Genomic DNA, 19,155 nt, shown 5'->3' with positions numbered 1-19,155 from the left:
CACTTTTTGCACAAGTGAATCTTCAGAGATCCATTTATGGTAACTGTAGTGATTTCACTGCAGGACCAACATCATAGCACTCAACATCATAGTTGTCAATTAACAAAGTTCCCCAGCTTAAAGGTTCATACTTTGTGTCCCTGCTGTTTTTGTTGACATAATTACCCTTAATGGAGGATAATTGTACCTCAGGGCTGGTAGCTGTCACTGCAACGTAGTAATTATTGCTGGATGTTTTTCTCCCAAGTACTCAGGCACGGGCCTTTGATTTTAATTTGCTGGAAACAAAATAATTAAAGTAGCTTCTGCTCCAGAGATGCAGAATTGATTTCCCAACCTCATGAAGCACTTAAATTAAACTCGAAGTTGAAATGCTTGTTAACAAAAACTTTATAGTGTGTAATATCTATAGTGTATTTTATGTAGCTTACATTCTGCAGGGTTGACAACATTAACATCCTTGTGATTCAGTCACCATTGACAAAAATAGGTTTTATTGTCACATCAGATAGGTACAGTGAAATGTTTTATAGGGTTGTGTCTTGCTCAATGGCACACTGACAGATTTTTCACGTTGTCGGTTCAGATATTCAAACCAATGACCTGGGCCAACGCTCTAACTACTAGGCTACCTGCCACCCTAGTTGTATCTTTCAGAGAGTAGTTAGAGTTCGTTGATATTCACCTAGATGTGATAGTATATACATCAAAGATGGTGGATAAATAATATAGTTCACTAAGGCCGTTTACCATTGAAAAGAATGGTCAAGGTTCCTGTCTGCGTAAGTGGGCATTCCCTGTCACGTGAGCATGCTTCCTCGTTCCTTCATGATCACTGGCATGCTCAATCGAGAGAGGGAACAGCCAGCTCTTATCTACTTATAGGGTGTGTTCGTCTACCCAGGCGCTGCCGGCCACCCCTCCGCTGGGCAGGGGCAATAAGTAGACCAGAGCAGCCCCGCCATGACCAGAAAAAAATGGTATATACTGCCTGTTTGTTTACAGTAGTATAATTACACTAATGAAATCATGGTGATAAGCCAATCGAATTTAAATGTATTTTCAGACAACACAGATGTCCTAAAGAGCAGCAGTTCTACGTAGCAGTTGGTCTGGGTTGATGCCAGTAAATTAGCAATGTGTGTATAATCATATCTACCTTCTGCAGGAGCAAGACAGTTTCTTTACTCCATAGAGGAAGATGTAAGGTATGATGCAGGTGTAAGAGGATGCGATGTAGCTGGCCACCTCCACCACTACGGAGGACGTGTGGATGTTGCTGGATATCCTCAGTAAGAGGTGGGTCACCCAGCACACCACAAACACAGTGGCCACAGCCACCACGCTCTTGGCTGCCCTCACCTGAGTGCCTGAGCCTGGGCTGAGCTTAGCTGGAGGCTGGGAGGTCCTCTGGAGATCGGGTGAAGCTCTGACTCTGCAGTCACCAACCTCAACCTGGTAGAGGGGGGAACTGATTGAGCTGTGTACAACAGAGGGTCCTGCACAAGGTAGGACAGAGCAGGAGACACCAGGCAGGTTGGGGCGGATGTCTGAAATCCTCTGGTTTCTACAACTCTGAGGGAAATCTGGAGAAGCAACTATTGGTAAATCTGCCTCTTTATCAGATGTCTTGATGCCTGTTTCATCATATTTCTCTGAGACATCCATCTTCTCCCGCTTGTTAGGTAGAGCCTTATCTGTCCCCTTGTGATGGTCAGAAGTCAGGCCCTTGATACGCATCTGGTTCCTTAGCAGAGTGATCACAATCTGGATGCTGGAGAACACTATACCAGCGATGGGGAGGGCGTTAGCGAGGGTCAGATACAAAGTCTCATAGGTCCGCCTTGCAGTTTGGGAGGGAAATACTTCTATACAGTCCTTGTGGCTCTCATTCCCACTGTCCACCTGGACAAAGAAGAAGTGTGGAACACTGAAGACCCCAGCCACTGTCCAGCTGCCAGCCAGGAGATAGGCTACGAGACGGAGGCTATCCAGCTGGACCGGAGCTCCTCCACGTTTCAGAGAGCCCACCAGCTTCTGGTACCAGAACACACTAATAAACAAGGTGGAGAAGATACTGCTGGTCTCCGACAGGTCCGAGCAGAACCGGAACACACCGCAGTAGGCTTCCCCCAGGAACCAGCGGCCAGCAAAGTCAGCCATGGTATCGGGGAGGTCCACCAGGTAGTTGGTGATGAGGTTGGAGACGGCCAGGTTGATGAAGAGGAGCTCGTTGGTGCGGAGATGGGACTTAGGTCCAGGGAGAGAGCGGAGACCCAGCCAGTTGTTCCCCAGGATCCCTACTAGGCACATCAGCCCTCGTATTAAGGCTTCGATCCAATCCTTTGCATCCATCACACCTGAGGCATCTATGTCTGAGCCTTATTTGATGGCTCAACATGTATAACGGGATGTTAATGTCATGCTTCGTGTCCAACCCAACAACAAGTCCTTAGAGACTCAACCTCACATTTGCTATACATTTCTTGTCTTCAGTACTTGGAAAACACAATAGGCTCACTGTATCCCAATACAGAAGAGAAAAACGTAACTGAACTTGGATCAGTGTAAAGGAGTAACCTGACCACCATATACTTTACCAGGGTGTGAATAGCCTATGTTTAGGTTGTTAACAGTCAATTATGTACAAATGTGTAATATTCTATCTCTGACTATAGTGCAACATTATTGTCCATTTCTAATGACACCAATGCATTTCCATGGTAAAGCAAATTAAATTTTTTAATCAAGAGTATGGCTATGAAATTAAATAATTGTTGTATTTTTTTGGTTAGAATACAGCACAACGTGGTCTAGCCTGCTATAGTGTCGTTTACGTCATTCATTCTTTACCCCCGGCGAAAAGCCCACAAACAGAGCCTTGACCAGCACGAAACGTGGCTTCGCTAAGTTTTTCGGGACCAGTCGGGACGGTGGGATTTCCAAGACGGTCACAGTTCATTGGACTTTTTCACCATGCATTCGTTTGCGTTTGATCCATCAAAAACCAGGACAGAGATCAGGACAGAGAAGAGTGGGAATACGTCGTATCGTGGATCATTATTTTATCTTGGTGCAATCGTTTTGTTAGAATAAACTGCTGATGTTTGTGGAAAGTAGGCTACAGAATGCCCACCAGCGGCGATGAGAGAATTAAAGCCAGCGCGTTTATTCCAGTGTCCACCGCTGCCGTACTCCTCGTTGGGTCCACCACTTTATTCTTCGTATTTACGTAAGTTGACCACTATGCCTCCTTCAGGAAAAGTAGTTAATAACAGACACTAATGTAGGCCTACCCTTTCGAAACTACAGTATACTATTCCATACATGAAGTGGTCTGGAGATTTAAAGAGAATTCAATGGATAAGGCAATGAGCATGCACGTTTACTCCAAACTAGCTTTCTCCAGTGAAATATTGTGATAAAATAGGTTATGTTGCTCACGCACTATGCAAACTAGTATAAACATTTTAAGGCGCGTCCACATTCGGAATTTAGAACATTCCCCAGTGTTTTTGTAGCGTTCAATCGGACAGAAGTGTAACGATGACACAATTTTTGGGGGTGAGAAAAAGCTATTTAGTAAAAAGACCCCCCAAAATGTTCTGGTGTAATTTTATTTGCATATCAATATGCAATATTATTCATAAAACAGTTCAACAATACTGTACCCAAAGCTGGCCATTAGTAGTTACCAGTGGTGGAAAAATTACCCATTTGTCATACTTGAATAAAAGTAAAGATACCTTAATAGAAAATGACTCAAGACTGAAAGTCACCCAGTAAAATACTACTTGAGTAAAAGTCTAAAAGTATTTGGTTTTAAATATACCTAAATATCAAAAGAAAATGTAATTGGTAAAATATACATAAGTATCAAAGTAAAAGTATATATAATTTCTAATTCTTTATATTAAGCAAACCTGACGGCACTATTTTCTTGTTTTTTATTTGTTTAGTATAACCATGGGCACACTCCAACACTCAGACATAATTTACCAAAGAGTCATTTGTGTTTAGTGCGTCAGCCAGATCAAAGGCAGTAGGGATGACCAGGGAGGGATGTTCTCTTGATAAGTGCGTGAATTGGACCATTTTCTTGTACTGCTAACATTCAAAGTGTAACTTTTGGGGGTCAGGGAAAATGTATGGAGTAAAAAGTACATAATTTTTTTAGGAATGTAGTGAAGTAAAGGTACACTACTTGACCAAAAATATGTGGACACCTGCTCGTCGAACATCTCATTCCAAAATCATGGGCATTAATATGGAGTTGGTGTCCTCTTTGCTGCTATAACTGCCTCCACTCTTCTGGGAAGGCTTTCCACTAGATGTGGGAACTTTGCTGCAGCCACAAGCACATTAGTGAGGTCAGGCACTAATTTTAGGCGATTAGGCCTGGCTCGCAGTCGGCGTTCCAATTCGCCCCAAAGATGTTCGATGAGGTTGAGGTCAGGGCTCTGTGCAGGCCAGTCAAGTTCTTCCATGCCGATTTCGATAAACCATTTCTGTATGGACCTCGCTTTGTGCACAGAGCATTGTTATGCTGAAAAAGGAAAGGGCCTTCCACAAACTGTTGCCACAAAGTTGGAAGCACAGAATCGTCTAGAATGCCAGTGTGTCATTTAGCGTTAAGATTTCCCTTCACTGGCAATGTTCTGGCATCCACCAAACCCAGATTCATCGTCGGACTGCCAGATGGTGAAGCGTGATTCGTCACTCCAGAGAACACGTTTCCACTGCTCCAGAGTCCAATGGCAGCGAGCTTTACACCACTCCAGCCGATGCTTGGCATTGCGCATGGTGATCTAAGGTTGTGTTCGGCTGCTCAGCCATGGAAACCCATTTCATGAAGCTCCCGACCGAAACAGTTCTTGTGCTGACGTTGCTTCCAGAGGCAGTTTGGAACTCGGTAGTGAGTGTTGCAACTGAGGACAGACGATTTTTACGCGCTACACACTTCAGCAGTCGGCGGTCCCGTTCTGTGTGCTTGTGTGGCCTACCATTTCGCGGCTGAGCTGTTGTTGCTCCTAGATGTTTCCACTTCACACTTCACAGCACTTACAGTTGACCGGGGCAGCTCAAGCAGGGCAGTAATTTGACGAACTGAATGGTTGGAAAGGTGACATCCTATGACAGTGCCACGTTGAAAGTCACTGCGCTCTTCAGTAAGGCCATTGTACTGCCAATGTTTGTCTAAGGAGATTGCATGGCGGTGTGCTCGATTTTATACACCTGTCAGCAACAGGTGTGGCTGAAGCAGAAACATGCATTTGTATATATAGCGTATAAATTGTCCAAAATATAAATTGTAAAGTACAAGAACCCCCCAAAAAAGACTTAAGTAGTACTTTAAAGTATTTCTACTCAAGTATTTTACGCCAGTGGTAGTTACATTTCATTGCCTAATATCATGTTGATCCTCTTAATCTGAGCTACTGTAGGCTATTTGATGGTATGTTGGTATGGGGACTGTGTTAAGAGTCTATTTAACCGTTAGGCCTGTCTCAAGCCGTTTTCTACTTAGGCTAAACTCAAACGTTCGGATGATGATGTGGCTCAGTGGTTGATTTAATAACTGGGTCCTGATCCGGAAACATAAATATCATGACCCCAAACACACCTCTCAGAGCTGTAGCCTTCACCAGCATGCCCCAAGTGATGTCACAATTTATTCCTAAATCCCTTTATCTTCTTCCAGAGTGCAATGATGCTGAGAACTTAGAGTCAGGTATATTTCCTAGAAGTCAGACTGGGTCAGTTTAGAGCAAAACAGGTTCCCGAATGAAACCCTTGTATTCTCAAAACTACCTTTTAGTAATGTGAGGATCACTGCCAACATTATCCCCTAGATTGCTAGTAGAGCCTTGGTGAGTAGACCTAATACCATAACAGCTGTTAACTAAGTCCACTGACCCCTGACCCCTGTAGCCAGATATGTCTAAGTTTCCTCTGTTGTTTTTCAAGCAAAGTTTCAATTGGGTCTTCTAGCACAGTGGTATTCAAAAATGTTCAGCGGGGACCCCATTTGTTTCACAATAATATCTGTGATTCCTACTCCACCACAAATCTAATGACACAAGCTCAAAATCAGTACATTTAGATTTTCACATCAACAAATAACCTTCAATTCATTACACTTTCATCAAAAGAAAAAAGAAAACAAAAGTCTATATACAGTGAGTGCAAATGAGGTAAGTTAAGGCAATAAGGTGAATGCACCAATTTGTAAGTCGCTCTGGATAAGAGCGTCTGCTAAATGACGTAAATGTAAAAATGTAAATCTCTCTTATCAAAATAAAGGGAACCAATAACTACATTTACTCAATAAAAAACATTTGTGTATTGTCCTATAAAATAAACTGTACTCTTAATGTTTGGTTCCCCCCCAAAAGTATTATTAACCCCGCAACCCCAACTTTGAATACCAGTGCTCTAGCATATGTGAAGTTTCGGATTAGGATCACGATTTTCTGGTCGATGCCCTTTGATTCCCCCATCTGTGGAACTAGTGTTGAAACTAAGGGTCCTGAATCTTGGAATCTCGCAAGAGGAGTAGAGACCGTTGTCTTCTTTCTGGTCAAATCAAATCTTATTTGTCACATGCTTTGTAAACTTTGTACACAACAGGTGTTGTTTCACTAACAGTGAAATGCTTATTATGTGTCGTTTTCCAACATTGCAGAGTAGAAATAGTGACACAAGGAATAAATACACAGTGAAAAATGAATAACAATAACGAGTAAAAATAACATGGCTATATACAGGGAGTACCAGTACTGAGGCGATCTGTGTAGGGGTACGAGGTAATTGAGGTACCTACACTCTTAGAAAAAAGTTTCAAAAGGGTTCTTCCGTTGTCCTTCCGTAGGAGTCACACTTTTTGGTTCCATGTACAACCCTTCTGTGTTCCATGTAGATCCCTCTGTGAAAAGGGTTCTACCTGGAACCCAAAGGGTTCTACCTGGAACCAAAAAGGGTTATTCAAAGGGTTATCCTATGGGGACAGACAGCCAATGAACCATTTTAGGTTCTAGATAGCTCGTTTTTTTGTAAGAGTATATGTACATGTAGGTATGGGTAAAGTGACTAGGCAACAGGATCGATAATAAATAGTAGCAGCAGCGGTGAGTGTGAAAGTGTTTGTGTGAGTGGTTGGCATCAGTATGCTGCTGCTGTATATGGGTGGCACTCTTCTGGGCAGAAACTGGTTGAATCAACATTGTTTCTACTTCATAAAAAAATTATTAAAATCAATTTGATGACGTTGAATCAACATGGATAACTGATTGGATTTGCTAAAAGTCATCAACGTAAGGGAATTTCATATTTTTTCCACATAACTTAAATCCAATGACAGGGTGCAATTTTTTTATTTATTTTTTATTTAACCTTTATTTAATCAGGTAGGCTGGTTGAGAACAAGTTCTCATTTGCAACTGCGACCTGGCCAAGATAAAGCATAGCAATTAGACACATACAACAACACAGAGTTACACATGGAATAAACAAACATACAGTCAATAATACAGTAGAACAAAAGAAAACAAAAAGTCTATATACAGTGAGTGCAAATGAGGTAAGTTAAGGCAATAAATAGGCCATGGTGGCGAAGTAATTACAATATAGCAATTAAACACTGGAATGGTAGATGTGCAGAAGATGAATGTGCAAGTAGAGATACTGGGGTGCAAAGGAGCAAGATAAATAAATACAGTATGGGGATGAGGTAGGTAGATAGATGGGCTGTTTACAGATGGGCTATGTACAGGTGCAGTGAACTGTGAGCTGCTTTGACAGCTGGTGCTTAAAGCTAGTGAGGGAGATATGAGTCTCCAGCTTCAGATATTTTTGCAGTTCGTTCCAGTCATTGGCAGCAGAGAACTGGAAAGAAAGACGACCAAAGGAGGAATTGGCTTTGGGGGTGACCAGTGAGATATACCTGCTGGAGCGTGTGCTACGAGTGGGTGCTGCTATGGTGACCAGTGAGCTGAGATAAGGCGGGGCTTTACCTAGCAGAGACTTGTAGATAACCTGTAGCCAGTGGGTTTGGCGACGAGTATGAAGCGAGGGCCAACCAACGAGAGCGTACAGGTCGCAATGGTGGGTAGTGTATGGGGCTTTGGTGACAAAACGGATGGCACTGTGATAGACTGCATCCAATTTGTTGAGTAGAGTGTTGGAGGCTATTTTATAGATGACATCACCGAAGTCGAGGACCGGTAGGATGGTCAGTTTTACGAGGGTATGTTTGGCAGCATGAGTGAAGGATGCTTTGTTGCGATATAGGAAGCCGATTCTAGATTTAATTTTGGATTGGAGATGCTTAATGTGAGTCTGGAAGGAGAGTTTACAGTCTAACCAGACACCCAGGTATTTGTAGTTGTCCACGTATTCTAAGTCAGAGCCGTCCAGAGTAGTGATGCTGGACGGGCGAGCAGGTGCGGGCAGTGATCGATTGAATAGCATGCTTTTAGTTTTACTTGCATTTAAGAGCAGTTGGAGGCCACGGAAGGAGAGTTGTATGGCATTGAAGCTCGTCTGGAGGTTAGTGAACCTCTCTGGGGTATGTGGGACGCTAGCATCCCACCTGCGGGAGACACTGCCAACAGCCAGTGAAATAGCAGGGTGCCAAATAAAAAATAAAAAAAATCTCATAATTCAAATTTTTCAAACATACAACTATTATATCTCATTTTAAAGATACTTCTCGTTAATCCAAACACATTGTCCGATTTCAAAAAGGCTTTACGGCGAAAGCATAACATTAGAATATGTTAGGACAGCGCCGAGACAAGAAAAACCACACAGCCATTTTCCAAGCAAGGAGAGGCGTCACAAAAACCAGAAATACAGCTAAAATGAATCACTAACCTTTGATGATCTTCATCAGATGGCACTCATAAGACTTCATGTTACACAATACATGTATGTTTTGCTCGATAAAGTTCATATTTATGTCCAAAAACCCAATTTTACATTGGCGTGTAATGTTCAGAAATGTTTTGCCTCCCAAAACTTCTGGTGAATGAGCACATCAATTTACAGAAATACTCATCATAAACGTTGATAAAATATTAAACTGTTATTCAAAGAATTATAGATACACTTCTCCTTAATGCAACCGCTGTGTCAGATTTCAAAAAAACTTTACAGCGAAAGCACACTTTGCAATAATCTGAGTACAGCGTTCAGACACGAAACCAAACCCGCCATTTTGTGGAGTCAACAAAACTCAGAAATAATATTAGAAATATTCACTTACCTTTGATGATCTTCATCAGAATGCACTCCCAGGAATCCCAGGTCCACAATAAATGTTTGTTTTGTTCGATAAAGTCCATCATTTATGTCCAAATACCTCCTTTTGTTCGCGCGTTCAGTCCACTACTCCAAATGCAGGAAGTGCGCGCAAATGTCACGACGAAAAGTAAAAAAAAGTTAGATTTACGTTCGTGAAATATGTCAAACGATGTATAGCATCAATCTTTAGGACGTTTTTAACATAAATCTTCAGTAATATTCCAACCGGACAATTCCAATGTCTTCAGAAAAGAAAGGGAACACAGCTAACTCTCACGTGAGCGTGCGCCTCTGAGTTCATGTCATTTTCTCACTCATCAAATTCTAGGCCCTCTTGTTCGCTCCATATTCACAGTAGAAGCATGAAACAACGTTCTAAAGACTGTTGACATCTAGTGGAAGCCTTAGGACGTGCAAAATTAACCCTAAGTCACTGTATACTGAATAGGGAATCACTTGAAAAACTACAACCCTCAGATTTCCACACTTCCTGTTTGGATTTTTCTCAGGTTTTTGCATGCCATATGAGTTCTATTATACTCACAGACATCATTCAAACAGTTTTAGAAACTGCAGAGTGCTTTCTATCCAAATCTACTAATAATATGCATATCCTACCTTCTGAGCCTGAGTAGCAGGCAGTTTAATTTGGGCACGCCTTTCATTCGGACGTCAAAATACTGCCCCCTACCCTAGAGAAGTTAACACAGTGTCCAAAGAGGGGCCAGAAGTGTACAGAATGGTGTTGTCTCCATAGAGGTGGATCAGAGAATCACCAGCAGCAAGAGCAACATCATTGATTTAAACAGAGAAGAGAGTCGGCCGAAGAATTGAAACCTGTGGCACACCCATAGAGACTGCCAGAGGTCCGGACAACAGGCCCTCCGATTTGACACACTGAACTCTATCAGAGAAGTAGTTGGTAAACCAGGCGAGGCAATCATTTGAGAAACGAAGGCTGTCGAGTCTGCCAATAAGAATGTGGTGATTGACAGAGTCGAAAGCCTTGGCCAGGTCGATGAATACGGCTGCACAGTAATGTCTCTTATCGATGGCGGTTATGATGTCGTTTAGGACCTTGAGCGTGGCTGAGGTGCACCCATGACCACCTCTGAAACCAGATTGCATAGCGGAGAAGGTACGGTGGGATTCGAAATGGTCGGTAATCTGTTTGTTAACTTGGCTTTCGAAGACCTTAGAAAGACAGGGTAGGATAGATATAGGTCTGTAGAAGTTTGGGTCTAGAGTGTCACCCCCTTTGAAGAGGGGGATGACCGCGGCAGCTTTCCAATCTTTGGGAATCTCAGACGATACGAAAGAGAGGTTGAACAGGCTAGTAATAGGGGTTGCAAAAATTTTGGCAGATCATTTTAGAAAGATTGTTTTGCCCGGCTGATTTGTATGGGTCCAGATTTTGCAGCTCTTTCAGAACATCAGCTATCTGGATTTGGAGGAGAAATGGTGGGGGCTTTGGCGGGTTGCTGTGGAGGGTGCCGGGCAGTTGACCGGGGTAGGGGTAGCCAGGTGGAAAGCATGGCCAGCCGTAGAGAAATGCTTATTGAAATTCTCAATTATAGAGGATTTATCGGTGGTAGCAGTGTTTCCTAGCTTCAGAGCAGTGGGCAGCTGGGAGGAGGTGCTCTTATTCTCCATGGACTTTACAGTGTCCCAGAACTCTTTTGAGTTAGTACTACAGGATGCACATTTCTGTTTGAAAAAGCTAGCCTTAGCTTTCCTAACTGCCTGTGTATATTTGTTCCTAACTTCCCTGAAAAGTTGCATATCACGGGGGCTATTCGACGCTAATGCAGAACGCCACAGGATGTTTTTGTGCTGGTCAAGGGCAGACAGGTCTGGAGTGAACCAAGGACTATATCTATTCCTAGTTCAACATTTTTGAGTGGGGCATGCTTATTTAACCTGTTAGGGCTAGGGGGCAGTATTGACACGGCTGGATAAAAAACATACCCGATTTAATCTGGTTACCACTCCTACCCAGTAACTAGAATATGCATATACTTATTACATATGGATAGAAAACACCCTACATTTTCTAAAACTGTTTGAATGGTGTCTGTGAGTATAACAGAACTCAAATGGCAGGTCAAAACCTGAGAGATTCCTTTACAGGAAGTGGCCTGTCTGACCATTTCTTGAACTTCTTTTCCATCTCTATCATTTACTAAGGATCTCTGCTCTAACGTGACACTTCCCACGTCGTCCATAGGCGCTCAGAGCCCGGGAAAAAACAGAATGTCGTCATCCCAGCCCCAGGCTGAAACACATTATCGCCTTTCTCAAGTGGCCGATCAAGGGACACTGGGCTTATGCGCATGACCCGACTGCCCCCGCCTTTGGGATTTTTTCCTCTGTTTGCCGAAAAGGAGATTCCCTGTCGGAATATTATCGCTTTTCTACGAGAAAAATGGCGTAAAAATTGATTTTAAACAGCGGTTGACATGCTTCGAAGTACGGTAATGGAATATTTAGAATTTTATTGTCACGAATTGCGCCATGCGCGCGACACTTCTTTACTATTTCGGATAGTGTCTGGAACGCACGAACAAAACGCCGCTATTCGGATATAACGATGGATTATTTTGGACCAAACCAACATTTGTTATTGAAGTAGCAGTCCTGGGTGTGCATTCTGACGAAGACAACAAAAGGTAATCAAACTTTTATAATAGTAAATATGATTATGGTGAGTGCTAAACTTGCCGGGTGTCTAAATAGCGAGCCCGTGATGCCTGGGCTATGTACTTAGAATATTGCAAAATGTGCTTTCACCAAAAAGCTATTTTAAAATCGGACATATCGAGTGCATAGAGGAGGTCTGTATCTATAATTCTTAAAATAATTGTTATGCTTTTTGTGAACGTTTATCGTGAGTAATTTAGTAAAATGTTAGCGAATTCCCCGGAAGTTTGCGGGGGGTATGCTAGTTCTGAACGTCACATGCTAATGTAAAAAGCTGGTTTTTGATATAAATATGAACTTGATTGAACAAAACATGCATGTATTGTATAACATAATGTCCTAGGGTTGTCATCTGATGAAGATCATCAAAGGTGAGTGCTGCATTTAGCTGTCTTCTGGGTTTTGGTGACATTATATGCTGGCTTGAAAAATGGGTGTCTGATTATTTCTGGCTTGGTACTCTGCTGACATAATCTAATGTTTTGCTTTCGTTGTAAAGCCTTTTTGAAATCGGACAGTGTGGTTAGATTAACGAGAGTCTTGTCTTTAAATAGCTGTAAAATAGTCATATGTTTGAGAAATTGAAGTAATAGGATTTTTAAGGTTTTGAAAATCGCGCCACAGGCTGCCAGTGGCTGTTAAGATGGTGAGGAAGGCACTTTTAAAGAATAGCGAGGCATCATCTACTGATGGGATGAGGTCAATGTCATTCCAGGATACCCCGGCCAGGTCGACTAGAAAGGCCTGCTCGCAGAAGTGTTTTAGGGAGCGTTTGACAGTGATGAGGGGTGTTCGTTTGGTCGCAGACCCATTACGGATGCAGGAAATGAGGCAGTGATCGCTGAGATCTTGATTGAAAACAGCAGAGGTGTATTTGGAGGGCGAGTTAGTTAGGATGACATCTATGAGGGTGCCCGTGTTTACGAATTTGGGGTTGTACCTGGTAGGTTCATTGATAATTTGTGTGAGATTGAGGGCATCAAGCTTAGATTGTAGGATGTCTGGGGTGTTAAGCATGTCCCAGTTTAGGTCACCTAGTAGCACAAGCTCAGAAGATAGATGGGAGCAATCAATTCACATATGGTATCGAGGGCACAGCTGGGGGCAGAGGGAGGTCTATAGCAATAGTGAGAGACATGTTTCTGGAAAGGTGCATTTTTAGAAGTAGAAGCTCGAATTGTTTGGGTACAGACTTGGATAGTAATACAGAACTCTGCTGGCTATCTTTGCAGTAGATTGCAACACCGCCCCCTTTGGCAGTTCTGTCTTAGTGGAAAATGTTGTAGTTAGCGATGGAGATTTCAGGGTTTTTGGTGGTTTTCCTAAGCCAGGATTCAGACACGGCTAAGACATCCATGTTGGCAGAGTGTGCTAAAGCAGTGAGTAAAACAATCTTAGGGAGTAGGCTTCTAATGTTAACATGCATGAAACCAAGGCTTTTACAGTTACAGAAGTAAACACATGAGAGCACCTGGGGAGTGGGAGTGGAGCTAGGCACTGCAGGACCTGGATTAACCTCCACATCACCAGAGGAAGAGAGGAGAAGTAGGATAAGGGTACGGCTAAAGGCTATTCGAACTGGCCGTCTAGCACGTTCGGATCAGAGAGTAAAAGGAGCAGGTTTCTGGGCACGATAGCATAGATTCAAGGCATAGTGTGCAGACAAAGGTAAGGTAGGATGTGAGTACATTGGAGGTAAACCTAGGTGTTGAGTAATGATGAGAGAGATATAGTCTCTAGAGATGTTTAAACCAGGTGATGTCATCGCATATGTAGGAGGTGGAACAACATGGTTGGTTAAGACATATTGAGCAGGGCTAGAGGCTCTACAGTGAAATAAGAGTAATCACTAACCAGGACAGTAATGGACGAGGCATGTTGATATTAGAGAGAGGCATGCCTAGCCAAGTGAACATATGGGTCCAGTGAGTGGTTGGGCTGACTGGGGACACGGCGATTCAGACAGTTAGCAGGCCGATGCTAACAAGCTAACAGTTAGTAGGCCGGGGCTAAACAAGCTAGCAGTTAGCAGACCGGGGCTGGCAAGCTAGCAGTTAGCAGACCGGGTTAGCAAGCAAGCAGTTGGCAGACCGGGGCTAGCAGTTAGCAGCCCGGGGCAGGCAAGCTAGCAGTTAGCAGACCGGGGCAAGCAAACTAGCAGTTAACAGACCAGGGCTAGCAAGTTAGCCTTTGGGGGAGGTCGCGATGGGGATAAGTCTGTTTTTACCTCTTCGTGCGGTGACATCGATAGACCAGTCGTGGAATTAGTAGGGTTCCAAGTAGCTCTAGGTAGCTAGTAGGCCGCGGTTAGCAGAATGGGCCTTCAGCGGACTTTGCGCCTGAGGGGCCTGTTGGAATCCTCGGGCAGATTATGTCAATATTCCAGTCGTAGATGATCGGCGGGGTTCCGTGCCTCGTACCGGCAGTAGAAGGGGTCTGGATATTGTTGTCCAGGAGTGGGCTTCGGTGGTAGCACAGGAGCCCTGGCTGGGCTAGCTTCAGGCTAATTGGTGCTTGCTCTGGGATGGAAACGCTAGCCAGGAGTAGTCACCCGGGATTGCGGTTAGCTAGTTGCGAAGATCCAGATGAAAATGTTCAGAGTTTGCAGTAGGAATCCGGGGATATGGGGGAAAAAAATTAAAAAAATAATAATAGGTCCGTTATGCTCTTGTTTGAGTCACATTGATGGAACTAGCTTTCCGAGCTAAAGGTTAGCTGATGACCGCTAGCAATGGTTTGCTGACTGATAGCTGGTAGGTAGTTAGCTGGCTAGCTTCAGTTGAGAGATTCCAGATCCGAAGTAAATAGAAATACTTTAGAAAAAAAAAACAGATCCAAGCCACATTGGGTGAGGCGGGTTGCAGGAGAGTATTTAGAAGTTGAGGTTTAGGAAAATATTTTAAAAAGATATGCGAAGAAAAATATGTAAAAGATATATACAAGACACATTGAAATCACCTTAGTTGACAACTCAATTAAATGTAAATCAAAAGCGGTGCGCTGCCTTAATCGACATCTATGTCATTGTCGCCCGGGAGCAGTTGTTTGGGGTTAACTGCCTTGCTCAAGGTTTTTTCCAACTTGCCGGCTTGGGATTCGAACTAGTGACCTTTCGGTTACTGGCCGGCCCAATGCTCTTAAACGCTAGGGCTACTGCACTGTGGTTATTATTGCAGATTTCTCTGAAGATTGAAGATCACCAACAAGAGAGAATATAACTTTCTGAAAACGTTCCCAGTAAGAGATTTCACTATAATAAAGCATAGTGCTACTCACTGCCACAGTCATACTCTGGACCTAGTTTTGTCCCATGGAATAAATGTTGTGGATCTAAATGTTTTTCCTCATAATCCTGGACTATCGGACCACCATTTTATTACGTTTGCAATTGCAACAAATAATCTGCTCAGACCCCAACCAAGGAGCATTAAAAGTCGTGCTATAAATTCTCAGACAACCCAAAGATTCCTTGATGCCCTTCCAGACTGCCTCTGCCTACCCAAGGACGTCAGAGGACAAAAATCAGTTAACCACCTAACCGAGGAACTCAATTTAACCTTGCGCAATACCCTAGATGCAGTTGCACCCCTAAAAACTAAAAACATCTGTCATAAGAAACTAGCTCCCTGGTATACAGAAAATACACGAGCTCTGAAGCAAGCTTCCAGAAAATTGGAACGGAAATGGCGCCACACCAAACTGGAAGTCTTCCGACTAGCTTGGAAAGACAGTACCGTGCAGTATCGAAGAGCCCTTACTGCTGCTCGATCATCCTATTTTCCAACTTAATTGAGGAAAATAAGAACAATCCGAAATTTCTTTTTGATACTGTCGCAAAGCTAACTAAAAAGCAGCCTTCGCAAATGGAGGATGGCTTTCACTTCAGCAGTAATAAATTTATGAACTTCTTTGAGGAAAAGATCATGATCATTAGAAAGCAAATTACAGACTCCTCTTTAAATCTGGGTATTCCTCCAAAGCTCCATTGTCCTGAGTCTGCACAACTCTGCCAGGACCTAGGATCAAGGGAGATACTAAAGTGTTTTAGTACTATATCTCTTGACGCAATGATGAAAATAATCATGGCCTCCAAACCCTCAAGCTGCATACTGGACCCTATTCCAACTAAACTACTGAAAGAGCTGCTTCCTGTGCTTGGCCCTCCTATGTTGAACATAATAAACGGCTCTCTATCCACCGGATGTGTACCAAGCTCACTAAAAGTGGCAGTAATAAAGCCTCTCTTGAAAAAGCCGAATCTTGATCCAGAAATTATAAAAAACTATCGGCCTATATCGAATCTTCCATTCCTCTCCAAAATTTTAGAAAAAGCTGTTGCACAGCAACTGACTGCCTTCCTGAAGACAAACAATGTATACGAAACGCTTCAGTCTGGTTTTAGACCCCATCATAGCACTGAGACTGCACTTGTGAAGGTGGTAAATGACCTTTTAATGACGTCAGACCGAGGCTCTGCATCTGTCCTCGTGCTCCTAGATCTTAGTGCCGCTTTTGATACCATCGATCACCACATTCTTTTGGAGAGATTGGAAACCCAAATTGGTCTACATGGACAAGTTCTGGCCTGGTTTAGATCTTATCTGTCGGAAAGATATCAGTTTGTCTCTGTGAATGGTTTGTCCTCTGACAAATCAATTGTAAATTTCGGTGTTCCTCAAGGTTCCGTTTTAGGACCACTATTGTTTTCACTATATATTTTACCTCTTGGGGATGTCATTCGAAAACATAATGTTAAATTTCACTGCTATGCAGACGACACACAGCTGTACATTTCAATGAAACATGGTGAAGCCCCAAAATTGCCCTCGCTAGAAGCCTGTGTTTCAGACATAAAGAAGTGGATGGCTGCAAACTTTCTACTTTTAAACTCGGACAAAACAGAGATGCTTGTTCTAGGTCCCAAGAAACAAAGAGATCTTCTGTTGAATCTGACAATTAATCTGGATGGTTGTACAGTCGTCTCAAATAAAACTGTGAAGGACCTCGGCGTTACTCTGGACCCTGATCTCTCTTTTGAAGAACATATCAAGACTGTTTCAAGGACAGCTTTTTTCCATCTACGTAACATTGCAAAAATCAGAAATTTTCTGTCCAAAAATGACGCAGAAAAATTAATCCATGCTTTTGTTACTTCTAGGCTGGACTACTGCAATGCTCTACTTTCCGGCTACCCGGATAAAGCACTAAATAAACTTCAGTTAGTGCTAAATACGGCTGCTAGAATCCTGACTAGAACCAAAAATTTGATCATATTACTCCAGTGTTAGCCTCCCTACACTGGCTTCCTGTTAAGGCAACGGGCTGATTTCAAGGTTTTACTGCTAACCTACAAAGCATTACATGGGCTTGCTCCTACCTATCTTTCCGATTTGGTCCTGCCGTACATACCTACACGTACGCTACGGTCACAAGACGCAGGCCTCCTAATTGTCCCTAGAATTTCTAAGCAAACGGCTGGAGGTAGGGCTTTCTCCTATAGAGCTCCATTTTTATGGAATGGTCTGCCTACCAATGTGAGAGACGCAGACTCAGTCTCAACCTTTAAGTCTTTACTGAAGACTTATCTCTTCAGTAGGTCCTATGATTAAGTATAGTCTGGCCCAGGAGTGTGAAGGTGAACGGAAAGGCTGGAGCAACGAACCGCCCTTGCTGTCTCTGCCTTGCCGGTTCCCCTCTTTCCACTGGGATTCTCTGCCTCTAACCCTTTTACAGAGGCTGAGTCACTGGCCTACTGGTGTTCTTCCATGCCGTCCATGGGAGGGGTGCGTCACTTGAGTGGGTTGAGTCACTGACGTGGTCTTCCTGTCTGGGTTGGCGCCCCCCCCCCTTGGGTTGTGCCATGGCGGAGATCGTTGTGGGCTATACTCGGCCTTGTCTTAGGACGGTAAGTTGGTGGTTGGAGACATCCCTCTAGTGGTGTGGGGGCTGTGCTTTGGCAAAGTGGGTGGGGTTATATCCTGCCTGTTTGGCCCTGTCCGGGGTATCATCGGATGGGGCCACAGTGTCTTCTGATCCCTCCTGTCTCAGCCTCCAGTATTTATGCTGCAGTAGTTTATGTGTCGGGGGGCTAGGGTCAGTCTGTTACATCTGGAGTATTTCTCTTGTCTTATCCGGTGTCCTGTGTGTATTTAAATATGCTCTCTCTAATTCTCTCTTTCTCTCTTTCTGTCTTTCTCTCGGAGGACCTGAGCCCTAGGACCATGCCTCAGGACTACCTGGTATGATGACTCCTTGCTGTCCCCAGTCCACCTGGCCGTGCTGCTGCTCCAGTTTCAACTGTTCTGCCTGCGGCTATGGAACCCTGACCTGTTCACCGGACGTGCTTGTTGCACCCTCGACAACTACTATGATTATTATTATTTGACCATGCTGGTCATTTATGAACATTTTAACATTTTAACATTTTGACCATGTTCTGTTATAATATCCACCCTGCACAGCCAGAAGAGGACTGGCCACCCCTCATAGCCTGGTTCCTCTCTAGGTTTCTTCCTAGGTTTTTGGCCTTTCTAGGGAGTTTTTCCTAGGGAGTTTTTCCTAGCCACCGTGCTTCTTTCACATGCTTTGCTTGCTGTTTGGGGTTTTAGGCTGGGTTTCTGTACAGCACTTTGAGAATATCAGCTGATGTACGAAGGGCTATATAAAAATAAATTTGATTTGATTTGATTTAGTGTCTACAGAAAGTGTTCAGACCCATTCACTTTTTCCACATTTTGTTACGTTACAGCCTTATTCTGAAATGGATATAAAACAATCCTCAGCAATCTACACACAATACCCCATAATGACAAAGTGAAAACAGGGTTTTAGAAATGTTTGCAAATGTATTAAAAATAAAAAACAAAAATACCTTATTTACATAAGTATTCAGACCCTTTGCAATGAGAGTCCACCTGAGGTAAATTCAATTGATTGGACATGATTTGGAAAGGCACACACCTGTCTATATAAGGTCCCACAGTTGACAGTGCATGTCAGAGCAAAAACCAAGCCATGAGGTTGAAGGAATTGTCCGTAAAGCTCAGAGACAGGCTTGTGTCGATGCACAGATCTGGTGAAGGGTACAAAAAAAAGTCGGTATTGCGGTATTGAAGGTCCCCAAGAATACAGTGGCCTCCATCATTCTTAAAT

At 43.3% G+C, this 19,155-nt stretch overlaps 2 protein-coding genes across 3 annotated transcripts in view; one reads left to right on the top strand and one right to left on the bottom strand.

The window, feature by feature from the left end:
• Window positions 1–506: 506 nt before the first annotated feature.
• Window positions 507–2,603, bottom strand: LOC106568259 (rhodopsin-like). The gene has a single exon (XM_045692745.1). The coding sequence runs from the start codon at window positions 2,353–2,355 to the stop codon at window positions 1,156–1,158; it is 1,200 nt and encodes a 399-aa protein (XP_045548701.1). The 5' UTR covers window positions 2,356–2,603; the 3' UTR covers window positions 507–1,155.
• Window positions 2,604–2,870: 267 nt separating this feature from the next.
• The window catches only part of LOC106568176 (palmitoyltransferase ZDHHC8B), a 33,766-nt gene continuing 17,481 nt past the window's right edge, over window positions 2,871–19,155 (top strand). For both annotated transcript variants that reach the window (XM_014138276.2, XM_014138275.2), the window contains exon 1: window positions 2,871–3,232. In XM_014138276.2, the coding sequence (XP_013993751.1) occupies window positions 3,129–3,232 (104 nt within the window). In that variant the 5' untranslated portion in view covers window positions 2,871–3,128. The remainder of the gene's footprint in view (window positions 3,233–19,155) is intronic.

This window comes from Salmo salar, chromosome ssa13 (genome assembly GCF_905237065.1).
Source record: "Salmo salar chromosome ssa13, Ssal_v3.1, whole genome shotgun sequence".
NCBI classification, from domain to species: domain Eukaryota; kingdom Metazoa; phylum Chordata; class Actinopteri; order Salmoniformes; family Salmonidae; genus Salmo; species Salmo salar.
The sequence above is the reverse complement of the archived record's forward strand: the minus strand, read 5'-3'. Positions and strand labels throughout refer to the sequence as shown.